Here is a 17,614-nt window from a genome sequence, read left to right as displayed (position 1 = left end):
GGGGGGGGGGGGGGGGGGGGGGGGGGGGGGGGGGGCCTGAGAATTTGCATTCTAATATATTCTAATTTGTGGCTAATAGGGAGCAGCCTCAGAATTGAAAGCCAGGGCTGCCAGAGTCTAGATCTCCAGATCTCCCTGAGCTGGTGATACCGTACGAAGCTGTGCACTCACTTCCATGCTTGGCTTTCATGCTGGGCAGCACCAAAGTCTTCTTTCCACTCCCTCCTAGTTTGCGAGTGGGGCACATACGGCAGTTACACACTAGACTGGGGGTCACAGAATTGTTCTGTGAAGGGCCAGATAGTAAATATTTTAGGCTTTGCCATATAATGCCTATTGAAACTGCTCAAGTATGCTACTGTAGCATAAACATAGTCATGGACAATATACAAATGAATGAGTATGGCAGTATTGCAATAAAACTTTATTTACAAAAGTGGGTAGTGGGCCAGATTTGGCCTGCAGCCTTTAGCCTGCTGACAGCTGCTCTAGAAGATGGATGCTGGAAGGAAAGACCAGGTGCCTCAGATAAGCCTGGAGGGTCAGGCTACAGCCAGTTCTAGCAGACTGCTTGGCTCACCACTGAATCACTCTCTTTGGCATGATCTGAGCTGTCTGAGAAAAATAGCAAGGTGCTGCTCCAGGCACCTGGAGAGGGGGTTACCTGAACACAAGAGCTCCATCCCGAAGGCCCAGAGAAACGAAATCACTGTTGGATCTCATGGGGCTGTCTCCCCTCCACATCAACAGGCCATCCTTAGCAGTCGTCTTAAACCTCATGAACACATTTGATCTTGACCCTGACACCCTGGAAGAAATACACGAGTAAGTGCACCGAGTCAACCACCAACATCTGTTTCTGAGTAATCCCAGTTTTGTCTGCCAGCCCCAAGCAACCAGGTGCAAGGTTACTCTGGCATTTCAGATGCTTGCTTCCAGGAGATTAGAAATAGTATCACTACCATGAGTCACACCACGGGACTACAGTCTGCACCACTCACTCGGCAGCAATGTCTCCCTCTCCAAGTATTGCGAACCCCTATGAGAGAGCCCTTGCTAAGTCACAGATTAGCAAGACTAAGACCATCACCGTGGTCCCAGGCTGCACCCTGTACACACCTCAGTCTTTCCTCTCTCCTATCCTACTACTCAAAGACCCTTGGGAAACTGTTCCTCATTCCCCAACAGAAAGTGGGTTTCTAATTACCAAGAGGCTCGAGTCGGCACCCCTGTGGGCTGTGAGCATGGCTGTGGATGGCCAGCTCTGGCAGTGACTGTCCTTGGGGGCAGGATAGGACAGAGTTGACTGGACGGGGGGTGGAATCTCAGACAGGGAAGGTGGCCTGATGGGTTAATGGTCTGGAGGGGTGTTGGGGCAGAGCCAGGGTGGAGAAGAACAGGAAGTCGTGAGGAAAGGAAGGTGCTTAGGCAGGGTGGCTCCAGGCTCTACAGCCATGGCTGGGAATAGGTTCACATGCTTATGGGAGCTTACCAATTCTTGGAAATAGACTAGTTCAGAAATTCATCCTCACTAATGTGATCAATATTTCACTTGATAGAGGGAAAAGAGCAAGGTGCTTGACTCAAAGGTGGAATGCAGTCAACATAACTTAGTATTGCTACTAATATAACACTATTGGAAAGCTTCTTTTTTCACTCTCCCGTCACTTGTCCTGTCCCTTGGCCTGTCCCACACACCTGGGTCTGGACCTGTAGAGTGTGTTCAGTAGCGAACAGTGGAGACAACTTTTGTCTGGGCTTCCCGGAGGGAGGAATGAGGTCCACTGGGCCACGTGCAGAGCAACCCAGCCCTGGCCCATTCCCTAGAGAACTGCTTTTCCCAAAGCTGGGCTCCAGGTTCCCTCCTTCCCCCACCTGCTCTGGGTATATTGATTGGTATAAGCCAGTCGAGATGTTTCCATTTCTCTTGCCAGTGATTGGTTTAGGGGTGGGCATGTGACCCACTTTTGTCTAACGAGATAGAGGAATTTTACCAGGAGGATTCTGGGAAAGATTTATCCCTTGTAAAAAGAGTCTCATGAGGAAAAAAGACTTTTACTTTCATTGGGTATTGCTCTGTTTTATAACCATCTTATGAGCATATGGACAGCTGGAGAGTAGCCTTGGGAGAATATGCTGAGGATAATAAGGCAGAAATATGGATGAAATATGGGTCCTTGATGCCACACTGATTCTCTGAATTGACTGATCCAGGATCCAGTCTAACTCTGGACTCCTTGTTATATGAAATCATAAATACCCTTCATGTTTTAAGACATGTTAAGCTGAGTTTTCTGTCACCTGCCACCAAAGGCATCCAACTGAAGCAGACCTTGAACTTGACTTTTACCTGCAGCTCCACACACATGCATATGTACCTACATGTACATGCACACACACACCTACATACACTATCACAGTTGCTCTAATTTTGGGTTCTATGCCTCCTACTCTCATCAAACCATCTACTCCCCCAAACCACCGGGTAGTCTCTCACTAACTACCAGGAGCTGAGGACTTGGGACCATTTCACATTGTCATTGCTTTCTGGGGACTGAATGACCTTCCATCTTTGGGGGAGAAAGGGCTGAATAAGGAAGAGGATCTCTCTTGGCTGAGAATCCATTTTACCTTAATCCCCATACCCAGACAACATAGATAAATACAACCTGGGATCAGAGAAGTGAGGCAATGTCTGTCTGGTATGCATTTGGAGTTATCAGGGAGATACAATGCCCCAAGAGAATTTCTCTCAACCACTTTTGTTCCTTGATAAGCCACCAGACTCTGCCCTAAGAGCTGGATACCTTAAGCTTAAAGATATACCTTAGTCTGTCAAGACACATTCAGCCTGAAGAGGAAAGAAAATTCTAGAATGATTGTGCTGAAGGCAGAGAGGGGGTAGCACACTATAAATTACAAAGAACTAAGAAAAAGAGAAGGGGCAAGCTTCAAGCATTAGAAACAAGCTTCACTGGAATGAGGATTTTGCCAAGGGCCAGTCTTCCCCCTTGCCATGTAAGTAGGCTAATCAAAACCAAGAGCTAGACACCTGCCCAGGGCTGGAGCCTCTGCCACCAGGAGTTAAAAGCTATAGCTGTGACTTGGCCATCTCCCTTATGCCATGCTCTTGTATCCACATGCAGAGAACTAAGAAGCCCCTCACTGAACTGGCCAGAGCCAGAAGAGGACTTTAGATCTTTACAGAAGAAGATGCGAGGTAGACACTGACCTAGCAGGAAAGGGCTTGGGCCTGTCTGGTTGGGGGAGCAGCCGAACCTGTAAGCTGTGGGCCCCAGTCAGAGCTGCAGACAATGGCCTCAGAACAGCATGAAACTAGCTGCCCTGCTCAAAAAATTACACTCATAACCCCAGCTTTGTGAGCACCAAATTCTCACTGCTTCTCAAAGCCTGAATATTGGTAACCAGAGGTTGGTCACAGTACTCTCTCCAGGCCCTTTTGACCAGAAAGCGTTTGGATCTCTGGAACAGGGTTGTTTGAAAGGCTGATTTATCACAGTTAGTTTTGTTTTTGTTTCTATGTTTATTTTGTGAGGTTTTTTTTTTTTGCCCTTAAGGCTGTGGCTTAATGCCTTCTTTGAGAATTATCTGTTGGCATGGAAGATAAGAAAAAGCTTTGGAAAAGACACTGAGAAATCTATCCCAAGGGAGATAAGGAAAGTGTCTGTTGAAGTTTATTACCTCTTGAGGATATCTGGATTGTCATAGATCAGGTAACTGCGGCCGATAAACTGCGGGATCTCAATGGCTTCTGTGATTGCTGGGACAGAACAGAAAATGGAGGTTAGATGGGATGTAGCTCTCTTGACCCCTGCACTTAAACGTGTGGCAGGAAAATACCAAGAAAGCCAGCTCCAGGAAATATGACATTTAACAACTTGTCAGCCCCTTGCTCTTGGCTTCACATGCACTTGGCCAGGTTCAGAGCCTCCGGGCCTGAAGGCCTGGAGTTGGCCTCTCCCTGCTTCCCCTCCTGGGAAGTCACTGTCACTGGCCTCAGCACTACTGAGAAGGCCTTGAAATGTGCTGAAACTTAAACTGTTCCCAATTATTCTTGGAAGCCAAAGAGCAGGTCTTGGGCCATGTGAGGAGCAGCTGGGAATAACCCCAGATGTTCTCCAAGGGAGGCAGAGATAACAATCCCTAAACAAAGCCCATTAGGATTTCTCTATTTAAAGCTAATCTGCCCCAGAACCCCTTCAGCTATGACCTCAAGAGACTAGTGAATTATAAATGGTGAATTACAAATTGGTGAATTATAAATGACTCTTGCATTTATAAATCACCTTTCCGTGTGGTATTTCACAAGACCTTCACCAGAGTCTCATGAAACAGCAGGGATATGAGGGAAGAGAAGGGCTGGTTATTCCCATTTTGTAAAAGAGGAAAATGATGCTTAGAAAACAAAGATTTGCCCAAGATTGTGCGTCTAAGAGAGTGGCAGACCGTGAACCAGACTGGCTCTCCGTCATTCTGGCTCCTGGCCCCACTTTACTTTCCAACATTACAGAAATGTGTTTCCTTCCTCCCAACTTCTCATCACTTTGTTTTCCTGATGAATCACTTTTACACACGGTTGGTAAAAGAAGAGCTTAGTTAGCTGTGTTGGGTGTCACAAACTGGGGATGAGGTTAGGGGATTTCTACTAGAGAGATAATAACAATATCTTTTCCCTCTTTGGAAAGACACAAAAATGGCAGTTTAAAGAAACTGAGGTAGAATAAATGTCATATTCAAAGCAATGTGCAAAATGAGAGAAAATAAACTAGCTTATAAAATAAGTTACAGTTTCAAGAAAATATATGGTTGGTACAAAAGAAGACATTGAAAAAAGGACTCTGCACCCAGGAGAAAAAATGTATAATTATTTGATGCAATGAACAGTGGGAGACTTTAAACTCAACTTTTAAACATACAAATAAATAATTTAATTAATGAAATGAAAGAGAAGAGAAGAAAGAAAAAAAAAAAAAAAAACACATTGAACCCAAGTACAAGTTCCTATGTTGGCAGGTTACCATGGCCTGTTCTCAAAATATTTTCATCAAAAAGAAAAGAAAAAGGGAGCAAGAAAAGAAGAAAGCAAACAAAATAAATAAAAGAAAGAGAAATTAAAATTTAAAAGATAATTTCTGAGGTAGGTACCCAAGAGATTGCTTCGTTACTGTTTGAAGCAGCACAACCCTGGACAAGGCCTGCCCGCCTAGAGGACCCCCAGGGACAGAGGTGAGAGGCTCCTGTTCTGGGCCACACCAGCCACCCTCCCTCTTCTGGTTAACACAGGGAGGAGGAAGAGGAGTGAAGAAAGTGCAAAGGAGGAAGAGGGGGAGGAAGAAAGGAGAGACAGGTAGACAGGCAGCCCCCAGGCAAGGAGAGGAGGAGGAGGGGAAATGTTAAAGGGACAGAAGCAGAGAAAGGAGCGGAGGGAATGGACCCAGAGGGATATAGATGAAAATGAGGGAAGAAGGGAGAGCAGAAGAGCAACAGGCGTGCACCAGCGCAGGAGGTGAAAGGGGCCCTTAGCTGGGATGACAGGCCCCTCATTTCAGGGGACTGGTACTAGGAAGAGAGGAGAGAACATGCAAGCTGACCAAGGAGGAGTCGTTTCCGAGCTAAACACAACCAAGGAGCCCCTGGCGGGCTTGGCTTACCCCCAGGGTGAGAGGTACAGCCAGGGCCCATCCCTGCTGTTGTTGGCCGTGGACGTGGGCCTGTGGCCAATAGCCATCGTTCCCCTGGACTCGCTGAAATGGTCAGGAAGTGCCTGTCACACATCAGCTCTGCACATGGAGCCTCGGAAGGGGTCTGGGTGGGCCCCGTCCAGCTGCCTGCTAAGCCCCCAGCTCAGGAGCTCAGGCGCTCCCGAGATCCAGCTGCGAGGTAAGTGTGTTCTTAGGGCGGGCGCTCTGGCAGCGAGGATTCCCACTGCCCTGGTAGGCCTGTCCGAGCTCCCCTGCCACTTACCCCGGTTCCCCTGTGCATGTGGTTGGCCTGCACTGTGCCCGCGCCTTGGCCAGAGCCTGCCCTGGCACAAGCCCAGAGTGCTTTCACAGTCTCTCATAGGACTTACTGTACTTACTATTGAGGCAGTAGTTCCCACACTCTGCCCGGTGCCAGCGTGAAAGAGAACAGGGACAGTCAGACTTCCACCGTCATTGTAAAATCACAATTACTTTGGCTGCAGATCACTTGAAACCAGCCCGTTTCCCTCACAAAGCCCTGTGAGAGTCCAGAATGGCCTCTTAAGGAATGTGAATACGAGCCCAGCAGAGACCACCAGAAATCTCTCTTTGGCATAACTGGCACCAAATCTGCTCCCCACCCCCATGGAGGCTTGATGGGGGTGGAGGTGGCATGGACCAAGATGTTTACGATGAGTTGTCTGACATTTCTGAAGATCCATCACCTTCAACTGACAATCACATTTCTCCTAAACCCTGGAAAAACAGCTCCTTGGCGAAGAGTTACTTACCTTGTCAATGATTATTACTTTTCTTGGCTCTAGGCGTCATGTGAAAAAGTAATGATAAGCCAGCCAGCTGCCTCTTTTCTCCCCACAGTGAAAAACACTGCCCTAATTCCCACCCCAGCCCCCTTCGCAAGATTCCAGAGCCCTGGTTATTTGGAGATTAACAAAGGGCGAGGACACCCTCCAGAAATGACACCACTGAATACAAAATGGTGAGGATACACTGAGTTTTGTCACTAAATACGGACAAATATTAATTCCAAAAACATTAAAGCTGGAAGTGAACATCCAGCCCTTTCTGGCTCTTCGTAGTTTGTTTAGATGTTGTAAACATGATTATATTTTAACCTAACCCTTATATCTGATTTTTCCTACATTGTCTTTTCTCTGTGGCAATGGTCTTACTGATTTACTAGGTGAAATGTGTTTTTGTCATTGCCTCACATTTATGCCTACAAGCCTGTGCCATCTGGTAACACAGAAAACACCCCAACGAATGGCAGCCTCCAAGCCAGAAGTCCCACAGCCCAGGCAAAGCAAATTTTCCATTAGAGGAACTTGGAATTCCCAACAGACTATGAAGAGTTGAAGGGACAGCTGGCTCTTTTATACACTCCCAGGACTTTAGCGACGAGGACCTGCGGGTACCATAGTCTAGCCTGCCCAACCACCAGGACTCCTCTCAGCCACGTCCTGGAGGCTGGCCACCCAGCACAGCCCGTAAACACTCCACCATGGGCAGCTCACTAACCCACGGGGCGCCATACGCCCTTGTTGGACAATTCTACTTGGTACAGAATTCTCTATTTTATCAAACTGACTCCATAGCCACAAAGTAAAAAAAACAAAAACAAACAAAACCTTTTTCTATACTATCATTATCACCCCTTCAGCTTTCTAAAGACTAACACTGAGGCTAAAACACTCCCAGATTTTCATTGTTTAATGATACACCATCCTAAGAAAAAAAGTTCCCTGTACCATGCAGTTTGTATGTTTTATTTATTAACTTGTGTGCTTATATACAGAGTTTTCTTAAAGTAGGGCCTATATTTACTGAAGCTATTTTTTTATGCACTGGGACCAAAAAAAAAAATTACCCCAATCAGACCCAGCAGTATGATATGAATCTACTAAATACAACATAAAATGTCTTAAATGTTGCATGTGTGGTAAATCAGTATCCATCAGACAAGATGGATCTTTTAGGACTGTGCATCCCTGACCAGTGTGTGCCCTAAGCATAGGCTTTGCCTCAATAGCTATTTAACGTGTAGCGTGCTAGCAGCCCACCTGCTACAGAGAAACACCCCCATCTAGTGGCCTGCCAGATCCTGCACGGTCTGAGTCCGAGCTGTTCTCAGGGAACAGAGAAGGGAAAGGAAGGAAGGACCAGTGCTCCAAAGTCCTTTACCAATTGACCTGTCCACAATTGGCTGGGAGAACCTTAGGAGAAAATAGCTGTGTCCTGTACCCACTTCTGGGACACTCAGAGCATAGCAAAGTCTCTGAGAAGTCTCACAGAAGAGAGAGCTATTTAATTGTTTACCCAGGTTTACCCAAACTTATATGACCACGGAACCCCCCTTCTATTTTGTGTATGTGAATGTATATGTGTTCATGTGTGCACATGTGCAAAGCAGCCATTAATATTCTTCGAAACTTAGTTTCTTATAAGCACCTTGTGAAACTCTGCTATAATTTATTAGTAATTTAGATACAAAAACTCTGAGGGACTGGGACACAAGATGGGTATGTTTTGATGAGAGTAGAAGAAAAAAAAAACCTCTAAGGATGGCAGTTTTTTGAGGGGGCCTTGTTAATACCCTCTGGTGAGATGAGAAAGGGGTCTAGGTATTGGGGCAGTGCATGGAGTGCTGAGGTTTGAATTGGAACAAGATTCCTAAATGTAAGAGACCCCAAATGGAAGGGGAGGGGACCAGCAAAGTCACACCTTATGATTTTGACTGGTAGCTGAAGTCTTGGCTGGGAGTTAGAAGAACCTCTGGCTCCTCCAGCCTGGTGGGTTGCTGAGTTTGGGACAGATACACTTGATTTTCAGAGGCTGCCACTGCTGCAGGGAGCCTGCGACGCCGAGAACATTTCAGGACCTCAGTGGGAGCTTAATTTCCACCTCTGTCTGGGCTCAGGCTCTCCTGCTCCTGCCTCTGACCTTACAGGGACAAAGAGGGATCCCAAAACCACCACGGTAGTCTGAGTGCCTGGAACTGCTCCAGGACTTGTCTGAGATTCTGGCCCCGGCACTCCTGTGCCACCAAGAGATGAGAATAATTGTCAAATCTGTCAGTGAGGACCCTGTACAATCCACCTGCCACACACTGTGATGAGGCCAGAGAAACTGACGCTCACTGAGGACGAAGAAAACTAAATTCCTCATGGAGAAGCTGCCCTTTGGTATGGACTGGATGAGGGCTGGTGCTGGTTATTTCTACATTTTGTTCCATGTAAAAGGGCTGGTTTCACCTCTGTGGGCAATACTAGGAAAAGGTTCCTGCTTTTGAAGCATGATTTGATTATCAGGCAAAACAAATAAACAAAACAAAAAACTCCCCAGCTTTTAAATATATTAGGCTAAGAATCACCTGGTTAAATGAGACAAGATTGGAACCGAGGATGGTTCCAACCATTCTTGGTCTTTCAATCTAAGAATTTATCCAAACTTGCACCGTGTTCTCATCCGTCTCTATGGAAAAATGTAATCGCCCATCTTTCATTCCTTTCTTTCCAGTCCTCACACAGGACTAGATGCTTCCCCAATATTACAGCAGTCTCTAGTGTAATTGCCCACAGCTACGTACCTGCTAAGGCCTGGAAAAATTGTCCCAGAGCCCCTTTAATCCTCACAAGTTATTACAATGGGAGAGGAAATTATGGAACGCAGGCCATGTCTCTGATACATGAATGTTCCTAGGATTTGCAAAGGCTACCATATTGCCAGAAGCAGTCTCTTGATTTCAAAGCATACGGAGATATTGATACAACACGGTTCATCTAGGTTTTAATCTTGGCTCTAGCCTACTTTTCAGGAAAGGGAGCCTAAATGCCCTCCAGTTTCCCCTGCCACAGTCTGTTACCTCAGACCTTGCCAGGAGGCCCATCCCCTCACGGCAATCTGCCCTTTAATTCTGGTGAAATTTCTCATCGAACCTGAACTTTCGGTTACAAAGCTTTATAGCACTTTACATCTGTTATGGCTGTGAGCACTTTATATTTGTTACGGCTAATGCTCTAAAGTAGGAAACAAGGGCTAAAAAGATCACAAATTATCCTTTCCTTCTTCCTTTAATTCCCAAAGCTAAATGTTCATTTAAACCCAGATTTTATATATTGACCATTAGTGTTAGAATGCAGGAGTAAGCTTGAATGCCTGTGGTAAAATAGAAGACTGAGGAAATTCAAACACAGATGTGTGAAATCCAAACCCAATTTTCTTTTTTTTTTTTTTTCTTTTTTTTTCCTTTTTGTCTTTTTTCGTGTCCGGCAACAGATCGCAACCCTCAGTGTCGCGCCCGTACCGGACCGGGACTGGCAACAGGATCGCAAACCTCGGTGCTGCGCCCGCACCTCGCTCAGCCAGTGAGCGGGAACCGGTCTGTATGTGGGATCCAAACCCTCGGCGGGAGCGCCACCATGCTCCCAAGTGGCGCACTGTAGCAGTGCGCCACCGGGCCGGCCCCAAACCCAATTTTCTGAATGAATGGGCTACTCCTAAACTAAATCTCTGCAAGTACAACCTATTAGCTAAATAACGATTTGCTGTTAGAATTATAATCAGGATAATTCACAAATAGATCGATTACTCTTCTTTGTTAAAATATATATTTCATGATTTGCCATGAAGATTTTGAAATTCATTTAAATATAAGAAATACTACTAAGTCTTCTAATGGGCAAATTGGTGTCTTTCATATTTTCCAAGATTGCTGCAAAACAACTTCTATTTCACACATCAAAATATCTATCTGTAATTTATAGTTTTCCTCTAAGCCCTAATTCTGATAAAAATCAGAAACATGGAAACAAATAGAAAAGACGGAAAGAGCATATTGCTTCACAGGCTCACTGCTCTATTTCCTTCAGACCTGTTTTCTTTCTTTTTTTTTTTTTTTTTTTTACTAGTTCCTGGAAAGATGAGGCTATGCTGACATTCGAAACAAGAGGTCCATTGGCCCAACATGGTGGACGTAAGTGGGCAGACTATTCTAGACACCAGGACCATGGCCTCTGTTCCCATAAGCAGGTGCAGAAAGTGAGTCCAACAGTGACTCATGGTCTGGGACCTGCCCAGCTTTCAGACCAGGGCAACATGGAGACTGAGAAGCTCACAGCACCTGCTAATGGATTTTCTTTTTCTCACCAATAAAAACAAAGACGAGTATTGGCTGAGCCCTTACCAGGCACTCTTCTAAATGCTTCACATGCTTTGCCTCATTCAGTCTACACGATAACCCTCTGTTAGATGCTACTGTTACTAGTATTCCCATTTTGCAACTGAGAAAACTGAGGCACAGAGCGATTTGGTAGCATAGAAAATAGCACCGTACAGAGAGTTACGCATACTTTGGAGCAGCTAATGCATACTTTGTATTTTTATGTATTGGGCAAGGTTTCTCTTTACTGCAGGCACAGATGGGACCAAATATTTAGTCAAAATATTTATCAGCCTATGAAGCAAAGACATTCATCTATCAATATAGGGTGTGCAAGTGGCTCAGAGTCAGGGGTCCTGGAAACCTCTGCTACACTGTGGGTTAACGTTTTGGTTGTTAGATAATAAGGAGTCTCAGGGAAGGGCATGGGGAAGCTGTTTACCTAACCTAACAGAAGTAGTACAGCACTTAATTCTTATTATAGTAGTTCATGTATAATTAACCATCTAATAAGTATTGAAATCATTGATCAATATAACCAGCGTGGCAGTGCCAGTGTTACCAAATCTTCTTCTAAGACTGGTGGTCCCACAACAGGCTGTTCCCTCCACCCCCTCCAGGAAGCAGGGCCTTAAACACCCTCCCCCACCCCCCCCCAAGTGTACCTTTCTGGCAGTGCAGCCCCTCGAAGCCCAAGGGACAGTCACACTCATAGCCCTCCTTCCTGGGCCGGCAGCTGCCCCCATGGGCGCAGGGGGCCCCGACGCAGGGGTGGGCGGCGTTCTCCACGTTCACGCCAGACGTGAAGTCATGTTTCACATGGATGGTTCGGTCATTCAAGATGATCTTAAGACAGAAAAAATGTTAAGGAATTCCGGAACTGAGAAAACATTTTTGCAGTCTTCAGAAGTCCTCCTCAGCACACTAACCTGAGTTACGCATAGTGAGGGAGATGTAAAAATTTTTTTAAAAGTCCAGTTCCTGCTTTCATAGTCTCGTAAGAGCTGCAGGAGCTGAAGTGATTACATTTGGTCATCGGGAGAATCTGCAGAGTAAAGCTCTGCTTTGGTTCTGGAAGACTCGCCACTCAGGGAGGTTGTAAAGAAGTCCCAGGAGCTACAGATATCAGGTTCTCCACCTGGCAGCACCTTAGAATCACTTGGGGGCACTTTAGGCCCACTCAGACCAATTGAACCAGAAGCTCTGACCCAGTCGACACTAACTTTCAAAAGTTTCCAGGAATCACCTGGGAAGTTGCTGCCAAGGTTGGGAGAGGCTGCTGTAAAGCAGAGTAGGGGGAAGACAAAACCAAGTGTTATGGAGCAGGAAGCAGAGGGGAGCGATGGCCACAGGTGGCTGTGGAATCCGGAGAGGCTCACTGTCCTACTTGCAGGTGCTTTTGGCTAATATTCTCATGTCATCTCCTAAAATTCCATCACCCAGGCCTCCCTGATTGTTCCACTCACTCCTGCTACCCTCCATCCCAGACATTTCTGAGTTCCCTCCCTCTCCACATCCCCTTCCCCACCACTAAAAATAAATAAATAAATAAAAAGTGACACTGAGGCCACATCCTGAGCACAGCTGTTGAAACAGAGTAAGGCTAGGCCTGTGAACCAAACTGACTCCATTTTCCCTGCAGAGGACACTTTGTTACTTTTTCACTCCTCAGTCATGAGATCCCCCAGGGCAAATGATTACCCCATGGGCTGCCCTGACAGACTGAGATAAGAGAGGAAACAGATGTTTACTGAGTTGCAAAACCCCTCCCCAAGGCTTGTTTACTATAACTGTAAAAGTTACAGACTAACCTTAAGACCCCTTTAGGAATTCCCACCTGCAGCACAAAGCATCAAGGTGACTGCTACAATGACCCTCCTGGGGTGACAACAATAAACACCACTGCCTACTGAACATGTGCCCATGACGCAACCAGGAAGAACAGAATGGACCACCTCCAGTGACACTGGCCTGCCACCCCTTAACTCCTTTCCCTATAAAAGACCCTGAAGGGCCGGCCCGGTGGTGCACTTGGTAGAGTGCAGCACTTGGGAGTGCGGCGGGGCTCCTGCTGAGGGTTCGGATCCCATATAGAGACCAGTCCGCTCACTGGTTGAGCACGGTGTGGGCGCGACACCGAGGGTTGCAATCCCGTTGCCGGTCACAAAAAAAGACAAAAAGGAAAAAAAAAAAAAAAAACCCTGAAAAGCTCCCCTGGGGGGGGGGGGCTAGCTTTACTGTTGCTACCCCCTTATGCATAAGTCTATCTCCTCTTTTAATAAAGCGTTGCTTGCTTTACTGTTGGGTACATTGTTCATTTCTATGATTTTGGAATCTGAGAGCCTAATTTAATCACTGGCAAAAATTGGAAAGCTCTGGGCATCGGAGAGGACTCCAGTTGCAAGAGGCAAGTGGCCACTGGGACTATTTTGCTCCCATGTCTCTGCGGCTGGTAGATCTCTCCTGGAGTCCCTGGCCTAAATTCCAACAAGGCAATGCTTTATTCTCTTTAGCTTTCTCTGATTTTCTGAGCCTTCTTCTGCTTGGCTGGATTGTATCCACTTCTGTATAGGTGCACCCTGGAGGGCTCCTAGCTATGCTTTGTTTTTCTGATTTAAATCTAGTTGATACTTTTCTTCTTTATGCTGAAAACAGTGGGGAGAACTGCTGTTATCAATTACTGTTAATGGAATAGGTTGGCCCCGCTGATTGGGACTAGGCTAAACCGGACCCCACTGCTCCTCTTTTCTCTTTCTTTGTTTGCTTGGTTAGACATTTAGTTGAGTACCAGTAATCTGAATAAACTTCCAATCCTTGCATCAACTTTTGAAGTTTCAGGTCATTTGTTTAATGCAAGAGGGCAAGCCGAACCTGGCCGTCGGTAACACTGTGTGTTTATTTACTGGGGCTACAGAGCTCCTTTGCTCCCTTTTACCTGCAACGTGGCTCTAGCAAAACTGATGATTTAAGAGGAGGGGTTACTGGGTTCCCCAGCCCCAAACAAATGGACTCAACTTTTTCAGCCCTTGACACAGAATGTGTATTTACTTTGAGCTGTTGTTGGCTTTGCAGAACTCAGAGACAGAGGGAACACCTCCCAGGGCAACCCCCACTGCTCAGGGGGTTAGGAGAGGTGAGCAATGGCACTTCCTTCCATTAATCCACGTTCCCAAAGGCTTGTGTAGCCCTTGGAGAGCGTTGGGAGAGCTGGGGGAAAACTTCCCCACTCCTGAATCTGAGAAGCTGCTAGAGAGTAGCCAGTAACCTTCTGTAATCTCCCCTTTCACACTACAAGAGAAGCACTGTGAAGCTGAAGAAATGGGCTCAAGACAAGACAGCAATGGCACCGTCTGTTGCAGGATCCAGCTCAGCCAGTGACTCAGCCATGGGGAGGGAGGGCGGCCTTTCTGGAGGTGAGGAGGAAGGGTTGTGTGTGCTGTAAGAAGGGGGCACAGCCTGAGGAGGGCAGGCAGAGGGACGCAGCTTCTCAGCATCTCAGCTTGCTTCCTAAGTGAGAATTTCAAACACACAATTAAGCATGGTCAGTCCCACTCATGGGGGACAGTGGTTGGCACTCAAGTGTTGCTGACATCACAAACAAAGGAAAACACATGAGTCAGCAAATGTTGATGGGCCTGACACTGAGATACAGGTGAGAAGGACACAGCCCCGGGGGCCCTTCCCAGTGCCTGGCTGTGCAACTCATGCTTAAACCTTCTTTCACTGTCTCTCCTTCCTCTTAGCCTCTCTCACACTTCACACATGGGCCACCGATCCTTTTTCAGGTCCAGAAAGAATCGGTGTCCTACATGCCACCATGTGTCACTGAAGGAAAACAGGATGAAGCTAACATCTAGGAACTGAACAGGAATTTTTTCAGATCCTTTTTCTCCCAGTGTTTGGTGGTCCTGCCAGGCTGGGCTGATGAGTCAAGCTGCTGGTCTGTTGCAGATGGAGCACGTGCACGTGACCAGGATCACAGGCAGCCCCCGGAGAAGGAATGAGAGGCAAATCCGAATGGAGCCAGTAACTTACACTGAGCGTTGTTTTCTGAACCTTCCAGGGAAGGGCTCCTTATGCTCTTAAGAGTTTGGTTACATGATTAATGAACAACAACTGCTCAAGTGTGGGGGGTGGTGATGAGAGCTGGCTCTTATCTTGAGCAAACTGCAGAGTAACGCCAAGAGAGGCAGAGCCAAGACTTGCTATGAGTCTCCCTGCTCCCAGTCATGGAAGTGTCTGCAGCCACCTGATGCCAGTGCCTCCCTCAGCAGTCCTAGTATATTTTGGTAGATTTGCTATAGAAATTCATCTTCACTGAGTGGCAGTCATGGAATGTCTGCTGGGCTTAGACCCAGCAGGGTCCAAGGAGCAAATGTTATAAGCAAGTGGGATTGGAAAACTATGCTGTGAGCATTAAAAAATAAAATCTGAAAAATTTTAAAACGTTTCAAAGCTTCTTTCCTGGGTGTAGCAGATGTCACTAATCACAATCCTCAGTTCCATGGTCTGCAGTCAGGGTGGCACAGTAAACACAAGGAAGAGAAGCCTGTACCTTCTGGATGCTCCCACTAAACGGCCTGACGACGCCTGAGTTCTTCTTCACGTCATCGTAATTGGGGACTCCACCAATAAAAATGTCCGTGTTGCACTTGACCTGTGTGAAGCCTCCCTGCCAACAGATTGGAGACAAAGCATAGTAAAACTTTAGAATAGATGGTTATGACTATCAAATGAGCCTTTGATCTCCTGTTGGGGAACCAAGAGGTTGAGACAGTTTCAACACCCATCACGACATCTGTCTACACATTGGCTTGACTTTTGCACTGTTTTGCATTGCTCCTTAACACCTACTTGAATGTCGGTGAATTTCTTAACCTCTCTGAGACTCGGTTTCCTTATCTGTAGATAGGAGCACGGAATACCATACTATACACATACAATACTATAAACTCTGAGACTCAGTTTCCTCATCTGTATAGTAGGACTCATCACATCCACCTCACAGCTGTGTCATGATGAATGTGGCAGACTGCATCACTGCCGCTGGTATTCGATGCTCCTTTGGAAGTACCCCTCCCTGCAGGAAGATGGCCTCCAACCTGTTGAGCTCAGGTGTGGCCATGTGACTTGATTTAGCCAATAAAATACTAGCCGAAGAGAAATGCATCACTTCTGGCGGAAGCTTTCAGACCTAGGGAGTGGTTCACCATGCCCTCTTCTCCCTCTCTCTTCCTTCAGCCCAGGTCTCAGGTTAGTGCTTCAGGAAACCATTGGTGGAGGTGTAGCGTGATTGGGAAATAGAGCCCTAAATTTGAGATCTCTGGGGATGAACATACTTTAGGTAACATAAGTTATTGTTTCATTTGATTTATGATAAAAGATATACAAATAGTAGCAACATTTGATCATTTATTTAATAAATATTGTTAGGCACCTACTATGTCCCAGGCACTGTGTTAAGTGCTGGACAAACAACAGTAAATAAGAAAGACCTTGTGACTGCCCTCCAGGGGTTTACATGGGTGGGGAATACAGATAAGCAAATGAGCAGGTGGGATTAGCACTGGGGGGACTCTACAGGTACTACGGGTACACCTGGGGGGGCATGTCTCATGCCCTACCCCAGACATGGTCACAAAGGAGTTAGAGTTCTAGAAACTAGAAGAAATCAGAGCTTCGAGGGAATTTAAGTACAGGGCAGAGGCAAGGAGGGGCCAGATCACACAGGGCCTTATAAGCCATGTCAGGAGTTTGAACCTTACCCAAAAAGCAATGGGTTTTAGCAGGAGAGAGAGAGATCTGTGTTTTAGGAAGATCATTGCCCAGGGGGAGAGGAACGCATTTGGGGTTGGATTGGAAGTGGAGAAGAGCAGAAAGGAAGATCATAGAGAAGGATGCTCCATTTATCCAGGGGAGTGCGTGCAGTGGCTGGGTCCAGCCAGGCAGCCCAGGGCAATCTCGATGAGATTAATAGAGCAGACTGCCTTCGGTCAATAACCTTCCGGCAGTTTCAAGGGTTCTTATGCAACTCCCGGGAGGTCATTAAAGAAGCAGAAGGCTTTCAGGAATTCTTGTGGCCCAGCAGAATACTGAACCAGGCAGGAACTGTCCCCACAAACCCACAGGCATCTCTGCCTTGTCTTTGCTCTTACCCCAAAGTTAAAGTAAGATAATAAGAGAAAGGAGGAAGGCTGCAGGGTCACAGGGGTTTCAGAGCAGCAGGCTGTTTTGAAAAAACTCTTGAGTTATGCTTGTGTCCAGCAAATGGGTGAGAGCCGGTTCCTTCTGGCTGCTCATCAGAATCCTCCCCTGCCACCTGCCTGCTAACAAGAGGCAGGGCTGCCACTGCCACATGCATGAGGCACCGCAGGAGAGAAGCAGAGAGACCCCACCAAGTGAGGTCTGCTCCAAAGTGAGGTGCTTTGTGTTTGGATCTGCTACTCCTGCTCAGCTAGAAGCAGTTTGAAAGGCTGAGCAAACCCCCGGGCTGGGGTTTTTGAAGCCCTCAGAAGCACTGGCCCTTCTCTGAGTCTTGCATAGCTGGGCTCTACCCCAGGCTCTTGGTATTTCTTGGCGCTGTCGGCTGAGTAGTCTGGGGGGCAGGTTTAGTGTGGACACAGGCTATTAGGTGCCTACGTCCTGGGTTAGCCCCCAGAGTGTACTCTAATTTCTGCCCCACCTGTCTCCAAGCTCTAAGCACTGTCCCTGTCAGCCATGCATTGAACATGGT

At 46.8% G+C, this 17,614-nt stretch overlaps 1 protein-coding gene across 1 annotated transcript in view; it reads right to left on the bottom strand.

Moving 5' to 3' along the window:
- The window catches only part of EGFLAM (EGF-like, fibronectin type III and laminin G domains), a 55,915-nt gene that overhangs the window by 12,989 nt on the left and 25,312 nt on the right, over positions 1–17,614 (bottom strand). Inside the window, exons 12-15 of the mRNA XM_008579802.1 lie at positions 15,437–15,553; positions 11,547–11,727; positions 3,703–3,781; positions 665–808 (exon numbers count right to left, since the gene is read on the bottom strand). Of these exons, the coding sequence (XP_008578024.1) occupies positions 665–808; positions 3,703–3,781; positions 11,547–11,727; positions 15,437–15,553 (521 nt within the window). The remainder of the gene's footprint in view (positions 1–664; positions 809–3,702; positions 3,782–11,546; positions 11,728–15,436; positions 15,554–17,614) is intronic.

Source organism: Galeopterus variegatus, unplaced genomic scaffold (assembly GCF_000696425.1).
Source record: "Galeopterus variegatus unplaced genomic scaffold, G_variegatus-3.0.2 Scaffold81, whole genome shotgun sequence".
NCBI lineage: Eukaryota > Metazoa > Chordata > Mammalia > Dermoptera > Cynocephalidae > Galeopterus > Galeopterus variegatus.
Note: the sequence above shows the minus strand (reverse complement) of the source record. Positions and strands in the feature narration are given on the sequence as shown.